This window comes from Salvelinus fontinalis, chromosome 34 (assembly GCF_029448725.1).
Source record: "Salvelinus fontinalis isolate EN_2023a chromosome 34, ASM2944872v1, whole genome shotgun sequence".
NCBI lineage: Eukaryota > Metazoa > Chordata > Actinopteri > Salmoniformes > Salmonidae > Salvelinus > Salvelinus fontinalis.
The window spans coordinates 7,619,893-7,637,573 of record NC_074698.1 but is presented as its reverse complement, the minus strand read 5'-3'; the positions used below and the strand labels follow the sequence as shown (position 1 = coordinate 7,637,573).

General features: G+C 44.4%; 3 protein-coding genes across 4 annotated transcripts in view; all 3 read right to left on the bottom strand.

Moving 5' to 3' along the window:
• The window catches only part of LOC129832974 (potassium voltage-gated channel subfamily H member 4-like), a 29,949-nt gene extending 26,858 nt beyond the window's left edge, over nucleotides 1-3,091 (bottom strand). For both annotated transcript variants that reach the window (XM_055897153.1, XM_055897154.1), the window contains exon 1: nucleotides 2,520-3,091. In XM_055897153.1, the coding sequence (XP_055753128.1) occupies nucleotides 2,520-2,595 (76 nt within the window). In that variant the 5' untranslated portion in view covers nucleotides 2,596-3,091. The remainder of the gene's footprint in view (nucleotides 1-2,519) is intronic.
• A 2,521-nt stretch (nucleotides 3,092-5,612) lies between these two features.
• Nucleotides 5,613-7,658, bottom strand: LOC129832739 (hypocretin neuropeptide precursor-like). The gene is made up of 2 exons (XM_055896737.1): nucleotides 7,543-7,658; nucleotides 5,613-6,861 (listed from the first exon to the last, which is right to left on the bottom strand). The coding sequence occupies exons 1-2, from the start codon at nucleotides 7,606-7,608 to the stop codon at nucleotides 6,466-6,468; spliced, it is 462 nt and encodes a 153-aa protein (XP_055752712.1). The 5' UTR covers nucleotides 7,609-7,658; the 3' UTR covers nucleotides 5,613-6,465.
• Nucleotides 7,659-10,810: 3,152 nt separating this feature from the next.
• LOC129832973 (inactive phospholipase C-like protein 2) overlaps nucleotides 10,811-17,681 on the bottom strand; it is a 95,060-nt gene continuing 88,189 nt past the window's right edge. The window contains exon 6 of the mRNA XM_055897152.1: nucleotides 10,811-12,860. Within this exon, the coding sequence (XP_055753127.1) occupies nucleotides 12,462-12,860 (399 nt within the window). The 3' untranslated portion in view covers nucleotides 10,811-12,461. The remainder of the gene's footprint in view (nucleotides 12,861-17,681) is intronic.

Here is a 17,681-nt window from a genome sequence, read left to right as displayed (position 1 = left end):
TCAGGATGAGAGCAGTGGTGTAGTCTATGGTGATTCGGATATCACTTATTATTGGTACCTACGTAGCGCATTGATGTGAATCACACTGCTGCTCTCTCATTTAGCTATTTGTGCCTTACGGCTTGTGGTTGTCGTGGACGGCAGTTCAGAAATCCAAATCTGTATTTGAACTCAATAATGGTTGAATTTAAGAGGCCTAACAATCATTGTTTTTGAAACCAGTGGACAGCCAGTGAAAAATGCTCTTTTACAACAGCTGCAGAGTGCGGATCCCAGCCTATGGAATAAAATTGGGGATTTTATTGCTCAATCTAATTCATGCTGATAAAAAACTAAATCCATAGGCCTAATGGACACATGCTCAAACTCGTACACTTTTGATAGACTTAATAGGGCAATCTGTAGTTGCTACATCCATTTTTGGACTTATAAATGATATATAGTAATGTAGAGACATAATTTAATCATATTATTATGTCACGCCTGCTCCCGCTCTCCCTCCCTGGTGCCAGGCTGCCCAGCACTACTCACTCCTGCCACCATCATTACGCACACCTTTTTCCCTCGTCACACTCTTCAGTAATTCATTGGACTCACCTGGACTCAATCACCTGTTTTCATTACCTCCCCTATATTTGGCTGTTCCCGGCTTCAGCTTAATTGTTGTCATGTCGTTTTGTTCCCCCTGTTCTTTTTTTTTGTGTGTGAATTTTTACCCCCTTTTCTCCCCAATGTCGTGGTATCCAATCGTTAGTAGTTACTATCTTGTCTCATCGCTACAACTCCCGTACGGGCTCGGGAGAGACGAAGGTCGAAAGCCATGCGTCCTCCGAAACACAACCCAACCAAGCCGCACTGCTTCTTAACACAGCGCGCATCCAACCCGGAAGCCAGCCACACCAATGTGTCGGAGGAAACACCGTGCACCTGGCGACCTGGTTAGCGTGCACTACAACCGGCCCGCCACAGGAGCCGCTAGAGCGCGATGACACAAGGATATCCTTACCAGCCAAACCCTCCCTAACCCGGACGACGCTAGGCCAATTGTGCGTCGCCCCACGGACCTCACGGTCGCGGCCGGCTGCGACAGAGCCTGGGCGCGAACCCAGAGTCTCTGGTGGCACAGCTAGCACTTGTTCCCCCTGTTCTGACCATGTTTCTGTTCTGTCACTTGTCTGTTCATTAAATGTTCACTCCCTGCACTTGCTTCTCATCTCCAGCTTTGGTTCTTACATTATTATATGCAGTAGAAAGCGATGGGTTATAATAAGCCTATACAACCAACCCGAAAAGTCAAATTGAACAGCCATACATGGCCAGCTATGTAGACTTTAACATTGCTTTATCCTGCAATAGATGTCATTCAATTGGTAACATACCTTTTTGTCTTCTTCTAATGCCTCTTAAGGGAAAAGTCATCTAAAAGTAACTGAATGTAATCTGATTCCGTTACTGAGTTTGGGTAATCCAAAAGTTACGTTACTGATTACCATTTTGGACAGGTAACTAGTAACTGTAAAGGATTACAGTTAGAAAGTAATCTACCCAACCCTGCATAAACACCAAGTCACTCGGCTCCGTCATATCCTCACATGGTCTCTCCTATCATTGCTATGCAGATGACATCGAACTCCTTTTCTTCTTCAGCCCCTTCTGACACCCAGGTGGAGACATCTCTGCGTGCCTGGCAGATATCGTGCCTGGTCCACGACCTCAAGCTCAACCTTGACAAGACAGAGCTTTCTTATTTCTCCTATATCTCCAGACACTTCAAAATCTTATTCCTTAGGATTTCTTTTTTTAACTGTCTTTTTTTGCCATTGATGAATGTGTTATTCAATGTGTTTCTGTGGTATTTGGTACTGAAGGCCAAATTCAATATTTTATCAAATACTTCTAAAATATATTTTTGGGATACCTAAAGGGTCCTAAAATTTTAAATTAAATAGCTAAATGATCCATGGTAGGACCATTTTAAAACAATTCCATATGCAAGTTCATAACCCACCCCCCAACATCTTAGACTCTAAAGAATTTGTGTTAATCCCACAGCAGCCCCCCCCCCCCATAAAAGTTTTGCTTCTCGATGGTTCTAATGCTTGACACCATGCGATTTGAATGAGATATAAATATATATTTAAATCCGTATAGCGGTAGTTCTGAGTTAAAATGTAAAGGTAACTGCCGATTGAGCCCACATATGCAGCATTTGGAGTCTCCACGAACGCAGGGACATTGCCTTTAAATCGAGCTATAACGCTGATCTTCCTCAATACTTCGGCAATACGAATTGAATCCTGCCCAAATATATTTTCAGTGACACGCTGACACAAAATCAAAATGGAAATCTTACAATGAAAAGTCACAATGTATTAAACGCAACTTGTTCACAACTTGTAAATTACCTCACCAGTAAATTACAATCAATCAAACCCATTGTAACACTGCAGGCATCCCAATTAGGTGGGCACGGAGGGTGGCACAAAGGCAGAAAGGCTTGAGTAAAAGGGTATACTTACGGGTGCCATCAAAGTGGTTGGCGATGGTGTCCAGGAAGGTGTTCTGGGGGGCCAGGAGGCCCTTCATCACAGGCATGTTGTCCAACGATGAAGACAGAGCTGGGCTCACCAAGTCACTCCATCCCCGAACAGACAGAGCTGAGAGGAGGGCGAGTCAGACCAACGTGACTCTACAGTCTACACTTCAACAGATGCTTCTCCTTGATCCTGCCTCAGCACTCAGCTACAGGTCAGCTGGGTATCAGAGGCATTTACCTCAGTCTCAGGTTTATAGTCTTCTTTCTTCCACCTTTCCTCTTCTTTACCCCAAGTAAGGCTGATTATCTTTCTCTTTAGCTCCTTCCTTCGCTGTAGTGTGAGTAGTTATTCTTCTCACCGTGGATCAAGCTAAGGTGTTGCAACTCACTCTCAGCTTAGAGTCATCAAGTTAGGTAGTGTATCTCTCTGTTCTTCTCTCCTCACAGATCAGTCTGAAGTCTCATCTAGCCCCAGCAGGAGAGCAGGATACGCACGCCACTTCCGTTATCTGAGTCTGTACTCTCTCTCTCTCTCTCTCTCTCTCTCTCTCTCTCTCTCTCTCTCTCTCTCTCTCTCTCTCTCTCTCTCTCTCTCTCTCTCTCTCTCTCTCTCTCTCTCTCTCTCTCTCTCTCTCTCTCTCTCTTCTCTCTTCTCTCTATCACACAGTCTTTGCCATTCTCTATCGCTCTCTCACCCCTTTCTCCCTGTTTCTGTTTCTTTGTCTCTCTCTCTCTCCCTCCCTCTACTCTCTCTTTCTCTACCTCCCTTTCCTCTTTCTCTTTTGTCTCTCTCTCTCTTTCCCCGAAAGCGAGAGCCCCCCTGCTTCTTTCCACTTCTCACTGTTTCTTAACAATCAACTTCTCTGTTCGTTCTCCTTCTTGCGCACGCTCTATACCTTATTTTACTCTGTCCTCTCGCCATCTCTCTCCTTCACACACTAGTAAGCACTCTCTCTTGTTGCACCCCCTCTAACAGAAACACTGGCAGTCAGTAGACCAGTGAATCTCATCTGGCTTTCTCTTTCGTTCTGCCCCTCCCCTCCCTCTTTTTCTGCTGTGCACACCAATGCCATCATCCACTTCTGATCCTGTATCCTTACTAGGAAATAGGGATGAGAATACCCATGTATACCTGTTGACATGCACAGGGAGGCAGATTGTACACGCACGCATGTAGGCACACACAGCTTTAGAATATATAAGGAACAAGATTCACATGTATAGACATAAACAAATACATCATCAAAAGCCTCTAAGGTCTTATAAGCATCTTACCCAGCTAGCACATAATGTTCTGAGAACCATGTTTCTTAGAGCTTGGTGAGAGCATGGTTGTCCTCTGGTTATTTTGCATACAAACTTCCCACAACGTTCTGGGAATGGTTCAGGATAGTTGCTTGGCCTTAGAACACTCTCAGCACATTTAAAGAGCTTGACAAAAAAACATAATTTTCTTGGTATTTCATTACTTTAACAGAACATTTCCTAAAAGTTCAAACCTGGTTACATTTAATTTAACTTTTGGTAATGTTCTAGAAACGTTCTCCAACTGGTTTGGCATTGGGAATGTTCTCAAATAGTTCAGAGAACATTGAGAAACAATGTTCTTCTGTGGGAATTTCAGTACTTCAGCATAACGTTTTCTGTAGGTTTTCTCATGATTCTATTTACAGTCATTTTCTCGGAACATTAAGAAGACTTTCCATAAAAACTACAAGAAAACATTAGTAACGTTCAAAGAATGTTTTAAGAATGCTTCTTAAAACATATACATTCTGTTCTCAGGGTCAACAAGGGGTCTCTCTATCCTCTGTCTTGTTAAGTGTGTTCAGATGTGTTGGCCTCGTCCACTAATTGGCCACACCTGATGTTAATGAGCGCTTGTTTCCTTTGAAATGGAGTCTGTTTGAATAGACTAAAATGAACAGCTTTGTGTGAGTTAAAAAACATGGTATGCTAGCTCCATCCTGGTGGCCCAGTGGACGAATTCCTTAGATAGAAGCTCATAGGTTCAAATCCCACTGATGCCGTGCCACAATAAAAAATAAATGTGTTTGCATGATTAATGCTAAGCAAATTAATTTCCATATGTCCTATCTGTGCTTGGAGTTCAAAACAATTAACCTAACGTCACGCCCTGACCATAGAGAACCATTGTTTCTCTATGGTATAGTAGGTCAGGGCGTGACTAGGGGGTGCTTTAGTATATGTTATTTCTATGTGGGTATTCTAGTTTTCATATTTCTATGTTGGTGATTTTTATGGTTCCCAATTAGAGGCAGCTGGTAATCGTTGTCTCTAATTGGGGATCATAAATAAGTAGCTGTTTTTCCCACCTGTGTTTATGGGATATTGTTTTGAGTTAGTGCACGTAGCACTTCTGTAGTCACGGTTCATTGTTAGTTTATTGTTTTTGTCTTTGCTTAGTTTCACTTTCTAATAAATCATGTGGAACTCAACATCCGCTGCGCCTTGGTCCGACATTTATTCTAGCGAACGTGACACCTAAGCTAGCAGTGTTATTAAAAGTCTTATTGAAACAGTCAGTGAAAGTTGAGGAAGCTACAAAAAAAATAATTACAAATAACCTTTACATTTCATTCTCAGAATGTTAATAAAACCTCCCAGGAAAACTTTCAGGGAACCATAGTAAAATGCTCTCAGAACCTCCCTGCAACCTAAAAATGTACATTCCCAGAACCCCCCAAAAACTTTCAGTTTTACCAGTCAGGAAAATTATGGCTTCATTCCCAGAACAAATGGGAAACCTAAAATGTACATTCCCACAACATAGAAGGAACCAAATGTGCTAGCTGGGTAGCTTAGTACTGCATGAGTAGATGAATATAGAAATGTATCCCAGACAGACTCCCTCCCTCTCTTAAGCATCTGCTCTAATTAGCACCTCTTCTATACCTACCAGGCGATCTGACACGTAACCAAGAGAAAACATGGCACGGTGAGCGCGTGCTGGTGTATTTCTGTCGATATGGCATGGCGAATTGTTGGTGTGTTTGTGACCAGGTGAGTGGATGGAAGTGCTGTACGCACGAAGAACACACAAACAAGACTGCAGAATAGCCTGAGACTTTACTTCCATTATAATGGTTACAATGCTGTTTTTCAGTTATTACCGATATATAAAGTACAAACATTTAGAAGATACAAGGTGAGAAGAGAGGGACAAAAAATGTGGCAAGAGAATGTAATGCAATGATGGAGAAACACAGTGGGTCTTGACCTAGATCTTTGGCTTTACAACAGACTACAATATGTGGCCTCTGAGTAACACAGATATCCATACAGACTTGAGCCTTGAAGCAGCTCCATGCTGCCCCCATGAGAAAAGTTGTAAAAGAGAAAGAATCATGGAGTCAGTTTGGAGAGGGAGGGCAGGTTAGAATGAATGAGAGAAAATACAGCAGACCTCCAGCTTTCACAGAAACCAAGGTATTTCTGGGAAACGTACTTTTCTGGTACATACACTCACTTGAACAAACACACCTACCCATCCAGACATGTGCTCATGGCTGATTGAGGGGTTGATGATTTGGGCTGGTTGGGGTTATTGGGGTTGTCTGACCGTGATGCCAGTGATGTGATGCCATAACATAGACACAACTAGATGACTCAACCCTCATGACAGTCACTTTCTTCATATTTACTTTCCCATCACCTAAAATACAGAGACACCAGGGAAGCAAATACATATGTGCTACATGTGAACATTATCACATTTATTACACCAGTGAGATCATATACAATATTTACAACATTACTAACAAAATTACTAACATCTACTCCACAAACAAATAAAATCTTAAAGGAACATTTTACCCAAAACCCATGTTTTCATATATTTTTCATTAGTCCATGTTTGACGCAGTCCCTCAAAAATGATGCATCAACATTGATGTTTTCCAGATGAGTCACTTGAATGGTAGTTGTAAAACCAATTGGGCTGTGATAGTGAGGTCCGTCTCTAAAATGGGAAACAAGCGCATGAGCGGTTCTGCTGTGTCTTCGGTCCTCTTCCCCATCGTCAAGATTCCCGCCGCTTGGTTCCGTGACCCGTGGAGTAGCTGACTCAACCGGCTCTGGAAGCGACGTTCATCAGTTTCTTTCCGTTTACTGAGTGTGAGGATTCCAGCGGCTGCGTCATCGGTGAGGGGTCCCCTTGTCCCCGTCCCCGTCCCATTACCTGAGCGACAGAGCAGGACGTAAAGACGGCAGGAGTGGGATTTCTGTCTGCAAGAGTTGGCAACCTCCTGAGCGTCACAGGCCAGATGAGAGACGAGTAGCAACAAGAGGAGAACCTTGAGTTTCTGTCAGTAAAAGCAGATACAATATTTCAGTGTTAGAACTTCATGAGACAGAGAGACAGAGAGACAGAAAGAGAGAGAGATTCCCATTTTTTTATGTCACATGCAGAAGTACAGTGAAATTCCTTTCTTGCAAACTCAAACATAAACAAAGGAGAGAGTGAGATAGAGAGAGAGACGCATAGGCCTATGTTAATATAACTTGATGGTTAATATGAAAAACGAAAGCTAAAACGTACTCAGGAATATTAATTGAGAACAATTTCAGATAGCTTTTAGTCATGTCTGCTAACAACTATCAGTTTTAGAATATTTTCTTCAGACTAGGCCTTGCTATTTTTGAAAGACTATGTAATTGCTTAATACCCTTAAACCCATTACCAAAAACCCTATTCAATAGACTGAAAGGAACTCAAACCCATGAAAATATCAGAGCAGCGACTGACACGCTAAGTGCAAATAGTGGTCTACCATCTCCATTCTAAAAACACTCAATGCAAATTAGGGAGCATTAGCGAGCATTACCATTCATATTTAAATGCATCCCAAAACAATACCTGATGTACTTTTCTGAACACCCCCTTTTGTACCTACATGACCTTTGTCTGAGGCCCATAATGGCTGCTTAAATTATTCCACAGTAAAAACATCTAATAGAAAGCTGTGTTACATAGTCGATCCTACCTTGGTGGTTGAGCACGCTGTGTCCATCCCAGGTGCTGTAGTAAGGTGCTTTGTGTTGAGACACATGTTCTGCTAGAGGCTGTGGGGTCCACTTCTACTATCACCTCTCTCTGAAGCCGGTCTCCTTTTATAAGGCCCTATGTCGTCTCGTTTAAACCCTCCATAGACGTCATTAAGATATCTTTAGTCCAGTCGGCGGGGACATCAACAAAAAGACTGTCCATCAATGCTCATTTTCTGTTGTAGCGTTTGACCCGTTTGCTCATTTGATGGGTCTATCAGAAGTCCTTAATGACTCTGATCCTGCCACAGACCATCTCTAGGATATTTCCTGGGTTTTGAATAAAGTAGTGGAATGCTATTATGTCAGGCTGGTGGCGAGCTTCGTTAGGACATAGCGCTATGATTAGCGGTGAGGGAGACATGGTTAATTAGCTGCAGCAATAAGACACGGTCTCATCAAAGGTATGAGGGAACACAAAGAACCATCCCCGATAACCTTTAGAAGCTGACTGACTGAATGGTCTGTAATTAGAGGGTCATGTAACAGTCCTAATGAGGGCTAATGATCATTCTCTCTATTGTATTAAACATGTGTCGCTCCGGGAATACTGACACACCTAGAACAGTGTGGTGTTGCTTTATCCCCCTAGCTATTGGTAATTGGTGGTAGAGGCACCTCGTTCCCCTTTTCCTATAGGGCGGCAGGTAGCCTAGTGGTTAGAGCGTCGGGCAGTGCTTCATTTGTAAATCGGGAGGTCCGGGAACACATAGTGAGCATGAGGGGGTGTTATCCGGGGGGCTCTGAGTTACCGGAACACACTGAGAAAAAAAGTGTCAAACACAATGTAGCAGCACAGCAGACAGAGCAAACAGCCATGTAGCCTACAATCTAAGGTGGTGAAATGGACCCAAATTTCATATCATTTTCAATGTAGCAGTAGAACAAATATCACAATATTGGAAAATAACTTCAAGTAAATTAAATCAATGTAGACTACAGCAGAACACACATAGAAGCATATATAGGCTTCCAGCCTATGTGATATGACACACCACTATATGACCAAAATGTGGACACCTGCTCGTCGAATATCTCATTCCAAAATCATGGGCATTAATATGGAGTTGGTCCCCCCCTTTGCTGCTATAACAGCCTCTCTTTTGTGAAGGCTTTCCACTAGATGTTGCAACATTGCTGCTGAGACTTGCTTCCATTCAGCCACAAGAGCGTTAGTGAGGTCGGGCGATTAGGCCTGACTCGCAGTTGGCGTTCCAATTCATCTCAAAATAATTTCTGTATGGACCTCGATTTGTGCACCGGGGTATTGTCACGCTGAGAACCATGAAAAAGAGCCCCAGACCATTATTCCTCCTCCAGGAAACTTTACAGTTGGCACTATGCATTGGGGAAAATAGCGTTCTCCTGGCGTTTCCACTGCTCCAAAGTCCAATGGCGGCGAGCTTTACACCACTCCAGCCGACGCTTGGCATTGCGCATGGTGATCTTAGGCTTGTGTGCGGCTGCTCTTGTTCAGACGTCGCTTCCAGAGGCAATTTGGAACTCGGTAGTGAGTGTTGCAACCGAGTACAGAAAATGTTAACGCTCAGCGGTCTCGTTCTGTGAGCTTGTGTGGCCTATCACTTTGCGGCTGAGCCGTTGTTACTACTCCTAGATGTTTTCACTTCACAATAACAGCACTTACAGTTGACTGGGGCAGCTCTAGCAGGGCAGAAATCTGACGAACTGACTTGTTGGAAAGGAGGCATCCTATTACGGTGAAAGTAATTGAGCTCTTCAGTAAGGCCATTCTACTGCCAATGTTTGGCTATGGAGATTGCATGGCTGTGTGCTCGATTTTAGACACCTGTCAGCAACAGGTGTGGCTGAAATAGCCAAATCCACTAATTTGAAGGGGTGTCCACATGCTTTTGTATATATCGTGTATGAAAATATATAGGCCTCTTGCCTATGTGATAATATGACACACATATTCTGATTAACTTCAGTACAGAACAAGTTTGTAAAGAAAAAAAAAATCCTAGCTTAGTTTTCAAAACCTCATACAATGACTCACCCCATGTCAAGTTCATTTAAGTCCTCAGAGTGAATTTCTTGCTCAAAGCCATGAGCGGACCTGTGGATGTGACGTTTAACCTCCTTCTAAGGCTGTTCTGAAGACTCTGGCTGTAGTGTCTATTTTGATTTATTTTGAATGTTTGATTCTTTAACCCGGGTGTCTTCTTTGTCTACAAGGCTTGCTGCCACAAAATGTCCCTGGCATGTTCAAAAACCATTTTTTTTATGGCCGTTTCTTTTATTATTATTATTTACGTCTGAGGCAGAGGATGTTAATGTACATTCCACCCACACTTTTGCTAGTTTAATCCCTCCAGTCGTTTCTAGACTCAGGCTACCTACCTTTTTGCATGTTGTACAGCCCAGCTTTGAATTTTGCATGACACGCCAGAGTTATCATCTTAAACTGCAAATTGCACCTTTTCCGAGCACTTCGTCGGTGTATGACGCACTGCAGACTTCCTTATTTTCCCTCTGTCAATTAGGTTAGTATTGTGGAGTAACGGCAATGTTGATCCATCATCAGTGTTCTCCTATCACAGCCATTAAACTCTGTAACTGTTATAAAGTCACCATTGGCCTGTAGGTGAAATCCCTGAACTGTTTCCTTCCTCTCCGGCAACTGAGTTCAGAGATGAGGTAGTCATAAAAAAAGGATGTTAAACACTAGTATGGCACACAGAGTGAGTCCTGAACTAATTTAGGCTTGCCATAACAAAAGGATTGAATACTTATTTCAGCTTTTCATTTTGAATACATTTGTAGAAATGTATAAAAACATACTTCCACTTTGACATTATAGGGTATTGTGTGTAGACCAGTGACACAAAATCTCAATGTAATCCATTTTAAATTCAGGCTGTAACACAGGAGAATGTGAAAAAAGTCAAGGGGTTTGAGTACTTTCTGAATACACTGTGTAAAACAGGACAAATATAAACCTCCCCTATTTGACCTGGACCTATAGTACCTGACTTTGGCAAAAGGCTGAATCCCTCATGTAAATTTCCCTCATAGACACTGTCACTCAAAACATTTCCCCTACTATTTGTCGCCACCTTCTGGAGTTGCCTCAGAATTTCTTCATACAATATATTCCCCATTCTTTTCCTGTAGAAGGAATCCTACATATTCATGTCAGGTTGGCAGCATAAAGACACTGAGAAAGTTGAAGAATAGGAGGCAGGATGAACAATGAAGCCAGTTTTAATGGGCCATTTTAAGGAGCTCATACAGAACCACATCACTTTGCAGTGAAACACAAGTCAGGTTATGGTTTAATCCAATTTTTGGAATGATGACCCCCAACCCAAACCCAAACTCACCCTGACCTCTAACCCCGACACCCAACATTCCACACCACCTGTCTTGAGCTGCAGCACAGAACAACAGGTATCAAGTCACTGTATATGTAGAAGCAATATACTGTATATAAAATAATTGTAATATGAATACAACTAACATCAATTATAACAATAACAAGAATATCAACGGGATGTTTTGTTTCAGGGAGAATTATCAGAGATAAATGTAAAGGGTCTCTTCATTACTTGTACATACATACATTATACATCTATATAGATCCATAGTTTCTCTTTTAGGTTAGGTGTGTGTTTGATTGACAGCAGGAATCTGCCCCTGGTCCATGTTTCTCTTGTGATCTTTGACCTATAGAGTCCTTTAGTCTCCGCAGCGCAGACGGGGTCGACAGACTGTTCCAGTTAAAACAGGCTGGTGAGCTCGAGCTAGTAGCTACCTCTGAGAGCTGGAGCGTGGGCAGAGCACGGCCACGCTCCCTCCACCCATGGGACGACGACAGCAACACACGGGACGTTACGCACACAGCCCCTTGAGAGGCGCTAGGGAGACCCCCTACTAAGCGTCCAGGCATGTTGTGATTGACAATTAACAAAAATAAAAAATCTTAATTAAGAGCACTGTGCAAGTGTATGGGGTCCTGCGGAGGTTGGAGACTCCAGCAGGGGGAGCCAGTGCATCATTGTAGAGGCCAGGTAGGTAGTGACAGACAGAGAGAGGCTGCAGAGCTGCAGTCCTTTAACGTCTCTCTCACAGACAGCTCCCCAGGTTAGTTTGTGCAGTAATGGTCCTCTATCTAGGATCCCTACAGAGCTACTAGTCCGTGTGAGCTGCACTACGTTGTGCATTTAAACGGCAGCCTCCTCCTCGGCGAGAAGGGCAAAAAGGGTTGAAGCTCGGGATGATGTACGGAAGGGCAGATCTACAGGTGTATGGAGTAAACATACGGAAGAAGATAGAGGAGGAGAGAAGGAAAGGGTCCTGGACATGCTATGGGTATCCTAGGGGAATCCAAAGGCGAACTTGCGCGGTATGAAATGCCAATGTAAGGTGCCTGTACCCGCAGGGCACTGCCCAGAGAAAGACAGCGAGACTCTCCTGACAGACTGACTGACTCAACGAATTGACTGACTCAACTCGCTAATATGGGTGTTATTCGCTCTTTCGAATCCAAGAGAGAGAAATAGGACAGGAGAGAGAGCTGACAGAGACATTTCTTCTTTGTCTCTAAAACAATACATTTTCAAACTTGTGTCTCTTGTCTTTTACGATGAGTTTTCTTCCCCGTCCCTTGCTCTATTTGCTGTTTCTCTTCTGCTCTTTCCTTCTCACCATCTCTCTCCCTCTCCCTTTCCTTCTCCCTCTCCTTCTCCCTCTCCTCTCTGTCCATCTTCGGGGGTGTTAAAGGAACCATCCATGTTCTTTGCTCTTCTCCTCTCTGCTTCTCAAGCCCCCTCTCTCTTTCTATTCTCCTCTCCCTGTCTCTCTTTGGGTGGACTCCACTGCGGGTACAGGCAACGGGTCAGCAGGAACCATCGCTGGCCGTCTCGTTCTCAGAGATGGCCTCGTGGGAGCCTGCTGCCCTATACTGTGGGGGCTGGGGCGGGAGGGGAGGCAGGAGCGGACGCTGAGTCAGGGGATGGGGTTGAGTATGGAGCTGGGCCTGGAGCTTTGGTTGGGCCTCGGGCTGGGGTTCATCCAGGTGTTGGGACAGAGGCTGGGCCTGGGGTTGGAGATGGTGAGGTTGGGGTGGATGGTGGGCCTGGGCCTGGTACTGGGCCTGTGCTTGCAGTGGATGGTGTTGGAGCTGAGGGGAGGTAGCTCCGTTCTTGCTCAGGCCACAGGACTGGGTGGCACAGTGGATCTGGCGCAGCGTGTCCAAAGCCTCACTCTTAGCGTGCTTCAGGAGGTCCGCCTGACCCTGAGAGAGAGAGAGAGAGAGAGAGAGAGAGAGAGAGAGAGAGAGAGAGAGAGAGAGAGAGAGAGAGAGAGAGAGAGACTCAGTGAGCACAGTCTGGCTATAGAGACCGGTCGTCACAGACAAACCTGGCTGCCCAGAGAGGACAGGCTGTGCTCACTCTGCTCCAGGGGTGAGGTAGAGACAGAGCTGCATTTCCTATTACACTGTGACAAATACTCAGACATAAGAGAATATTTTTTTCCCAAAATTATAATTCAATACAAAGAATTTGAAACTATAAAAGATGAAGAAAAAATCTAATATTTATTGGGTGAAAAGCCCAAATGTGCAGTGTTGGCAGCCAAATATGTGTCCTCCTGCCACAACCTGAGGGACAGCCAGTGAAATGTGCAAAGTAATGTTGATAATATTTCCCGTTTTGTTTTGTCTTTCATACCAGGTCATGTGTCTTCTCAGTCATGTTGACACTGGTCTACTACCGTTGCTTTAATGTATTGTTGTTCTGATTAATATTGTTGTTGTAGTTGTTGTTAATGGTAATCCCATGTCCACTACTACTATTATTATTGCTGTTGGTCCCACTATTTATTTATATTTAAATATATATATTTTGTATATTTATACATATATATTTGATTTTTATTTTTTCGATATGTATACTTTGACAATGTAAGTAATAATGAACTTGCCATGTCAATTGAATTGAATTGAGAGAGAGAGAGAGAGAGAGAGAGAGAGAGAGAGAGAGAGAGAGACAGGAAAGAGAGAGAAAGAATTCTCAGAGAGAGAATGCTGTCACTCATGTGTTTCAGTAATGCCCTCTATATCAGACATTGTCAGAGGAAGACCCAAACATTTTTCAGACTCCAGCCACCCAAGTCATAGACTGTTCTCTCTGCTAGCGCACGGCAAGCGGTACCAGTGCACCAAGTCTGGAACCAACAGGACCCTAAGTAGCTCCTATCCCCAAGTCATAAGACTGCTAAATAGCTAATCAAATGGATACACGCTGCTGCTTCTATGATCTATCCCGTTGCCTAGTCTCTTTAACCCTACCTATATGTATATAGCTACCTCAATTACCTCGTACCCCTGCACATCGACTCAGTATTGGTACTCCCTGTATATAGCCATGTTATTACCTCGTGTCCCTGCACATCGACTCAGTACTGGTACTCCCTGTATATAGCCATGTTATTTTTACTCGTCATTGTTATGAGCTATTCCCTGTGTATTTATTCCTCGTGTCACTATTTCTGTTTTTTTGTCTTTAACTCTGCATTGTTGAAAAAGGACCCGTAAGTAAGCTTTTCACTGTTCGTTTACACCTGTTGTTTACAAAGCATGTGACAAATACAATTTAATGCACTACATTCTTTTAGCCAGCAGATGGCAGCCTACATCCATACTGCAGTGTGGTTGGAGGAATTCTCTGCGGTTCCTCAGAGCCCCTTCAAAAGTAATCTGTTGATAAGTGATCCCACACCATCGTTATCGTCCTCTTTATTTAGGAACACCCCAGAGATGAAACCGTGCCAGATGGGGAGGAAGTGGTCAGGGCAGGCATCTCGCTTTATCTGACATCCCACTTTATGGCGTTGTAAAGTCAATCACGGCAGTTTCCGTGGCTGCCTTGGTTTCTGAGTGAAAGAATGGGCTATTGCAGCTCTGCTGGCTCTATTCTGTAGTGTTGTGGGCCTGGATTCATCTTCGTAGACACTCAGACTGGAAAGATGTAGAGGCTGCATCCTCAAGAACAAAACAAAACCAGCACACTTGTGTCCCTAAAAAAACAAAACACAGACCCTCACTACTAAAAACTTAACACTCCCCTCTTCTCTTCTCCACTCTTCTCTTCCTTGTCTTCTCTCTACATCCTTACCACTATCACTATCCCGGTATGTCTCTTTCTCCATGTCCTCCACCACCATCCCACTCACCACATCCCTTCACGGCCCACCTCAACAGCAACCGTCCCTTGTACTCTGACTCTGGTTGTCTCTGAAGCTCTCAGAGTCTCATCACCATACTCACATTTTCGACCCTGCTGTCGTCAGCAGTTAGCTGGCTAAGGGAGCCTGAGAGACGTCCCTGTGGGACGATGCTGTTTGAGGCAGGGACCAGGGAATATGTCCTGTCTGTACTGGGGGTGTCTGTCTGCCTGTCTGTTTGTCTGTCGGTCTGTACTACAGTATATTCCCATTGCCACTGGGCAGACAGGTTAGAGTGGCGTGTAGTATAGGAAACGAAGCCAGGATGAAGCTTCTACGTTGAGGGTACAACTCTGGACAAAATGCCTCTTGTTCCCCTCTCACATGAGGGTAATGCTTAGCGACAAGTCTTCTACATGAAGGGCCTCAGAACACTATCCACTCCAACAGCATGAATAAATCAGATGTTTGAGAAATTATGTAATGTTCCCGTGTGAGTCACAAAGCTGGTGCTGCTGTGCCACTTGGCTGGTGGTACCGGAACCTAATCACCATGGGTTGAGCTCAACCATGGTTACGGGTCCACTCACCCCCGCAGCTGGCCTGGCCTGCAGCACAGCGTTCCATTGGGGGTTAGCCAAGGCTGAGGCTCCACAGAACCACCAATCACACATCTCCATCTGTAGAACTCCTAACCAATCACAGTTGTTCCTTCCTCGTCCTTAACACAGACCATTAACCTGTTTCTATAATTAGGTTGATATCAACCTCCAATTTGCCTCCAGATCTGAACATATGGGTCAGAGCACTCAGTGAAACTATAGGTTAGCTGTGGAGAGGAGCACTAGGCATAGAGACAGACTGGTGACAGGAGGAGCTTCAACATGGACTGTAACGGTCGTCTTTCGGTGAGTTAGTAGACCAAGGCGCAGCGGGTGATGAATAGATAATGCTTTATTGCAAGACGAAGAACAGACACGAAATACACTTGACTAATTTACAAAATAACAAAACGAACTAGACAGACCTAAACTACGAACTTACATGAAACGAGGAACACATGAACAGGAACGACCGAACGAACGAGACGAGACAGTACCGGGTGGTGCAAACAAACACAGACACAGCGACAATCACCCACAAACAAACAGTGAGAACAACCTACCTTAATATGACTCTCAATTAGAGGAAAACGCAAAACACGTGCCTCTAATTAAGAGCCATACCAGGCAACCCAAAACCAACATAGAAACAGAAAACATAGACTGCCCACCCAAAACTCACGCCCTGACCATCACACACATACAAAACAACAGAAAACAGGTCAGGAACGTGACATGGACAGTCCTTTAATCATTGACTTCTAAGTTACTATGCTTCAGGAACAATACTGTATCTAGAGAATCAGACTAGCTGGTGCTGCTGTGGGGTAGGTAGTGGTCTCTACAATCCCATAGAGTCTTTGGAGCTTCTTAAGTTTCTATAAAAGAAATCCATGATTTCCTCTTAGTACCTTCTTTAATCCTCTCTCTCTCTCTCTCTCTCTCTCTCTCTCTCTCTCTCTCTCTCTCTCTCTCTCTCTCTCTCTCTCTCTCTCTCTCTCCTCTCCCTCTCTCTCTCTCTCCTCTCCTCTCTCTCTCTCCTCTCTCTCTCTCTCTCCTCTCTCTCTCTCTCTCTCTCTCTCCCTCTCTCTCTCTCTCTCTCTCTCTCTCTCTCTCTCTCTCTCTCTCTCTCTCTCTCCCTCTCTCTCTCTCTCTCTCTCTCACTCTCTCTCTCTCTCTCTCTCTCTCTCTCTCTCTCTCTCTCTCTCTCTCTTTCTCTCTACCCCCTACCACAGCTGGCAGGCTGGGTACCCTCATGGAGTCTGTGGGCGGTGGAACCAGTGAGTTGGGCTGAATGGAGAGGTGACTGCCTGGACTTGGGCTGCCAAGCCTGGCTGGCACACACTGCCTCATACCAAATGTTCACCACCATAAAGAGAGGTATTTTGGCTGATAATGTGCCCGTGTTTGCTGTGCTATGTAGATACGGACATGCAGCCTGTACCCATAACTCACCGTACAGACACGAGGAAGGAGGAAGGGGGGAGAAAGATGAGAGGTGGAGGGATGGAAGGGGTAAGGCATTAGGTTTTGTGTGTCCACGTTAGGCTTCTTAAGTGCTTAAGTCCTTCAGTTCTATAGAGTGAATTAAAGCTTAATTAAGATAAGACTGCCAGCCACATATGCTGCCAAAGAACAATGAGTCCAAACAAAATAGGCTGAGCAACACACTTTTTGAAGGTGCATCTCGAACTACTATTAACATGTCTAGTGGCTAGCACTACCTTTGAGCGTTCTATTTCCATCCTGTCTTCTATCCTTTTCCATTTTTTTCCTATAACTTTGCTTCTGGTCCTGTTTGACGCAGCCCAGACGTCTCCCTGGTAAAAAGGTCCTGGGGAATCAAATGGTCCCTGGTCACATCCTCCCGCTCTCTCTGGCTGCCAGCCCGGCAGAGCCCCAAACCAGGCTAAACACTTCACTCAATCCTGAAGAATTACATCCAGATGAGATCGACGACACACATCACACATTCTCTCGATGTCCTTATTTGTGTCTTGGCGAGATGGTGGCGAGGCTTAGTGCTTTATCAGTGTTGCTATTACCACAGGTAATGATTCATTGAGGCTGTGAAACGAGGGCGTTGGGCCCCGTTTTATATGATTGTGGGCCTGTGTTACAGGCGAGGCGACGGGAGAGAGGGCAGAGAAGGGAGAGAGGCTAGAGAGGAGAGAGAGGGAATATAGAGAAGAGAGAGGGGACATAGAGGGGAAAGGAGAGTGAGATGAAGAGGGGAGAGAGAAGGGGGAGAGCGTGACACCAATGGCCCACCTAAGGGCACGTCTGCT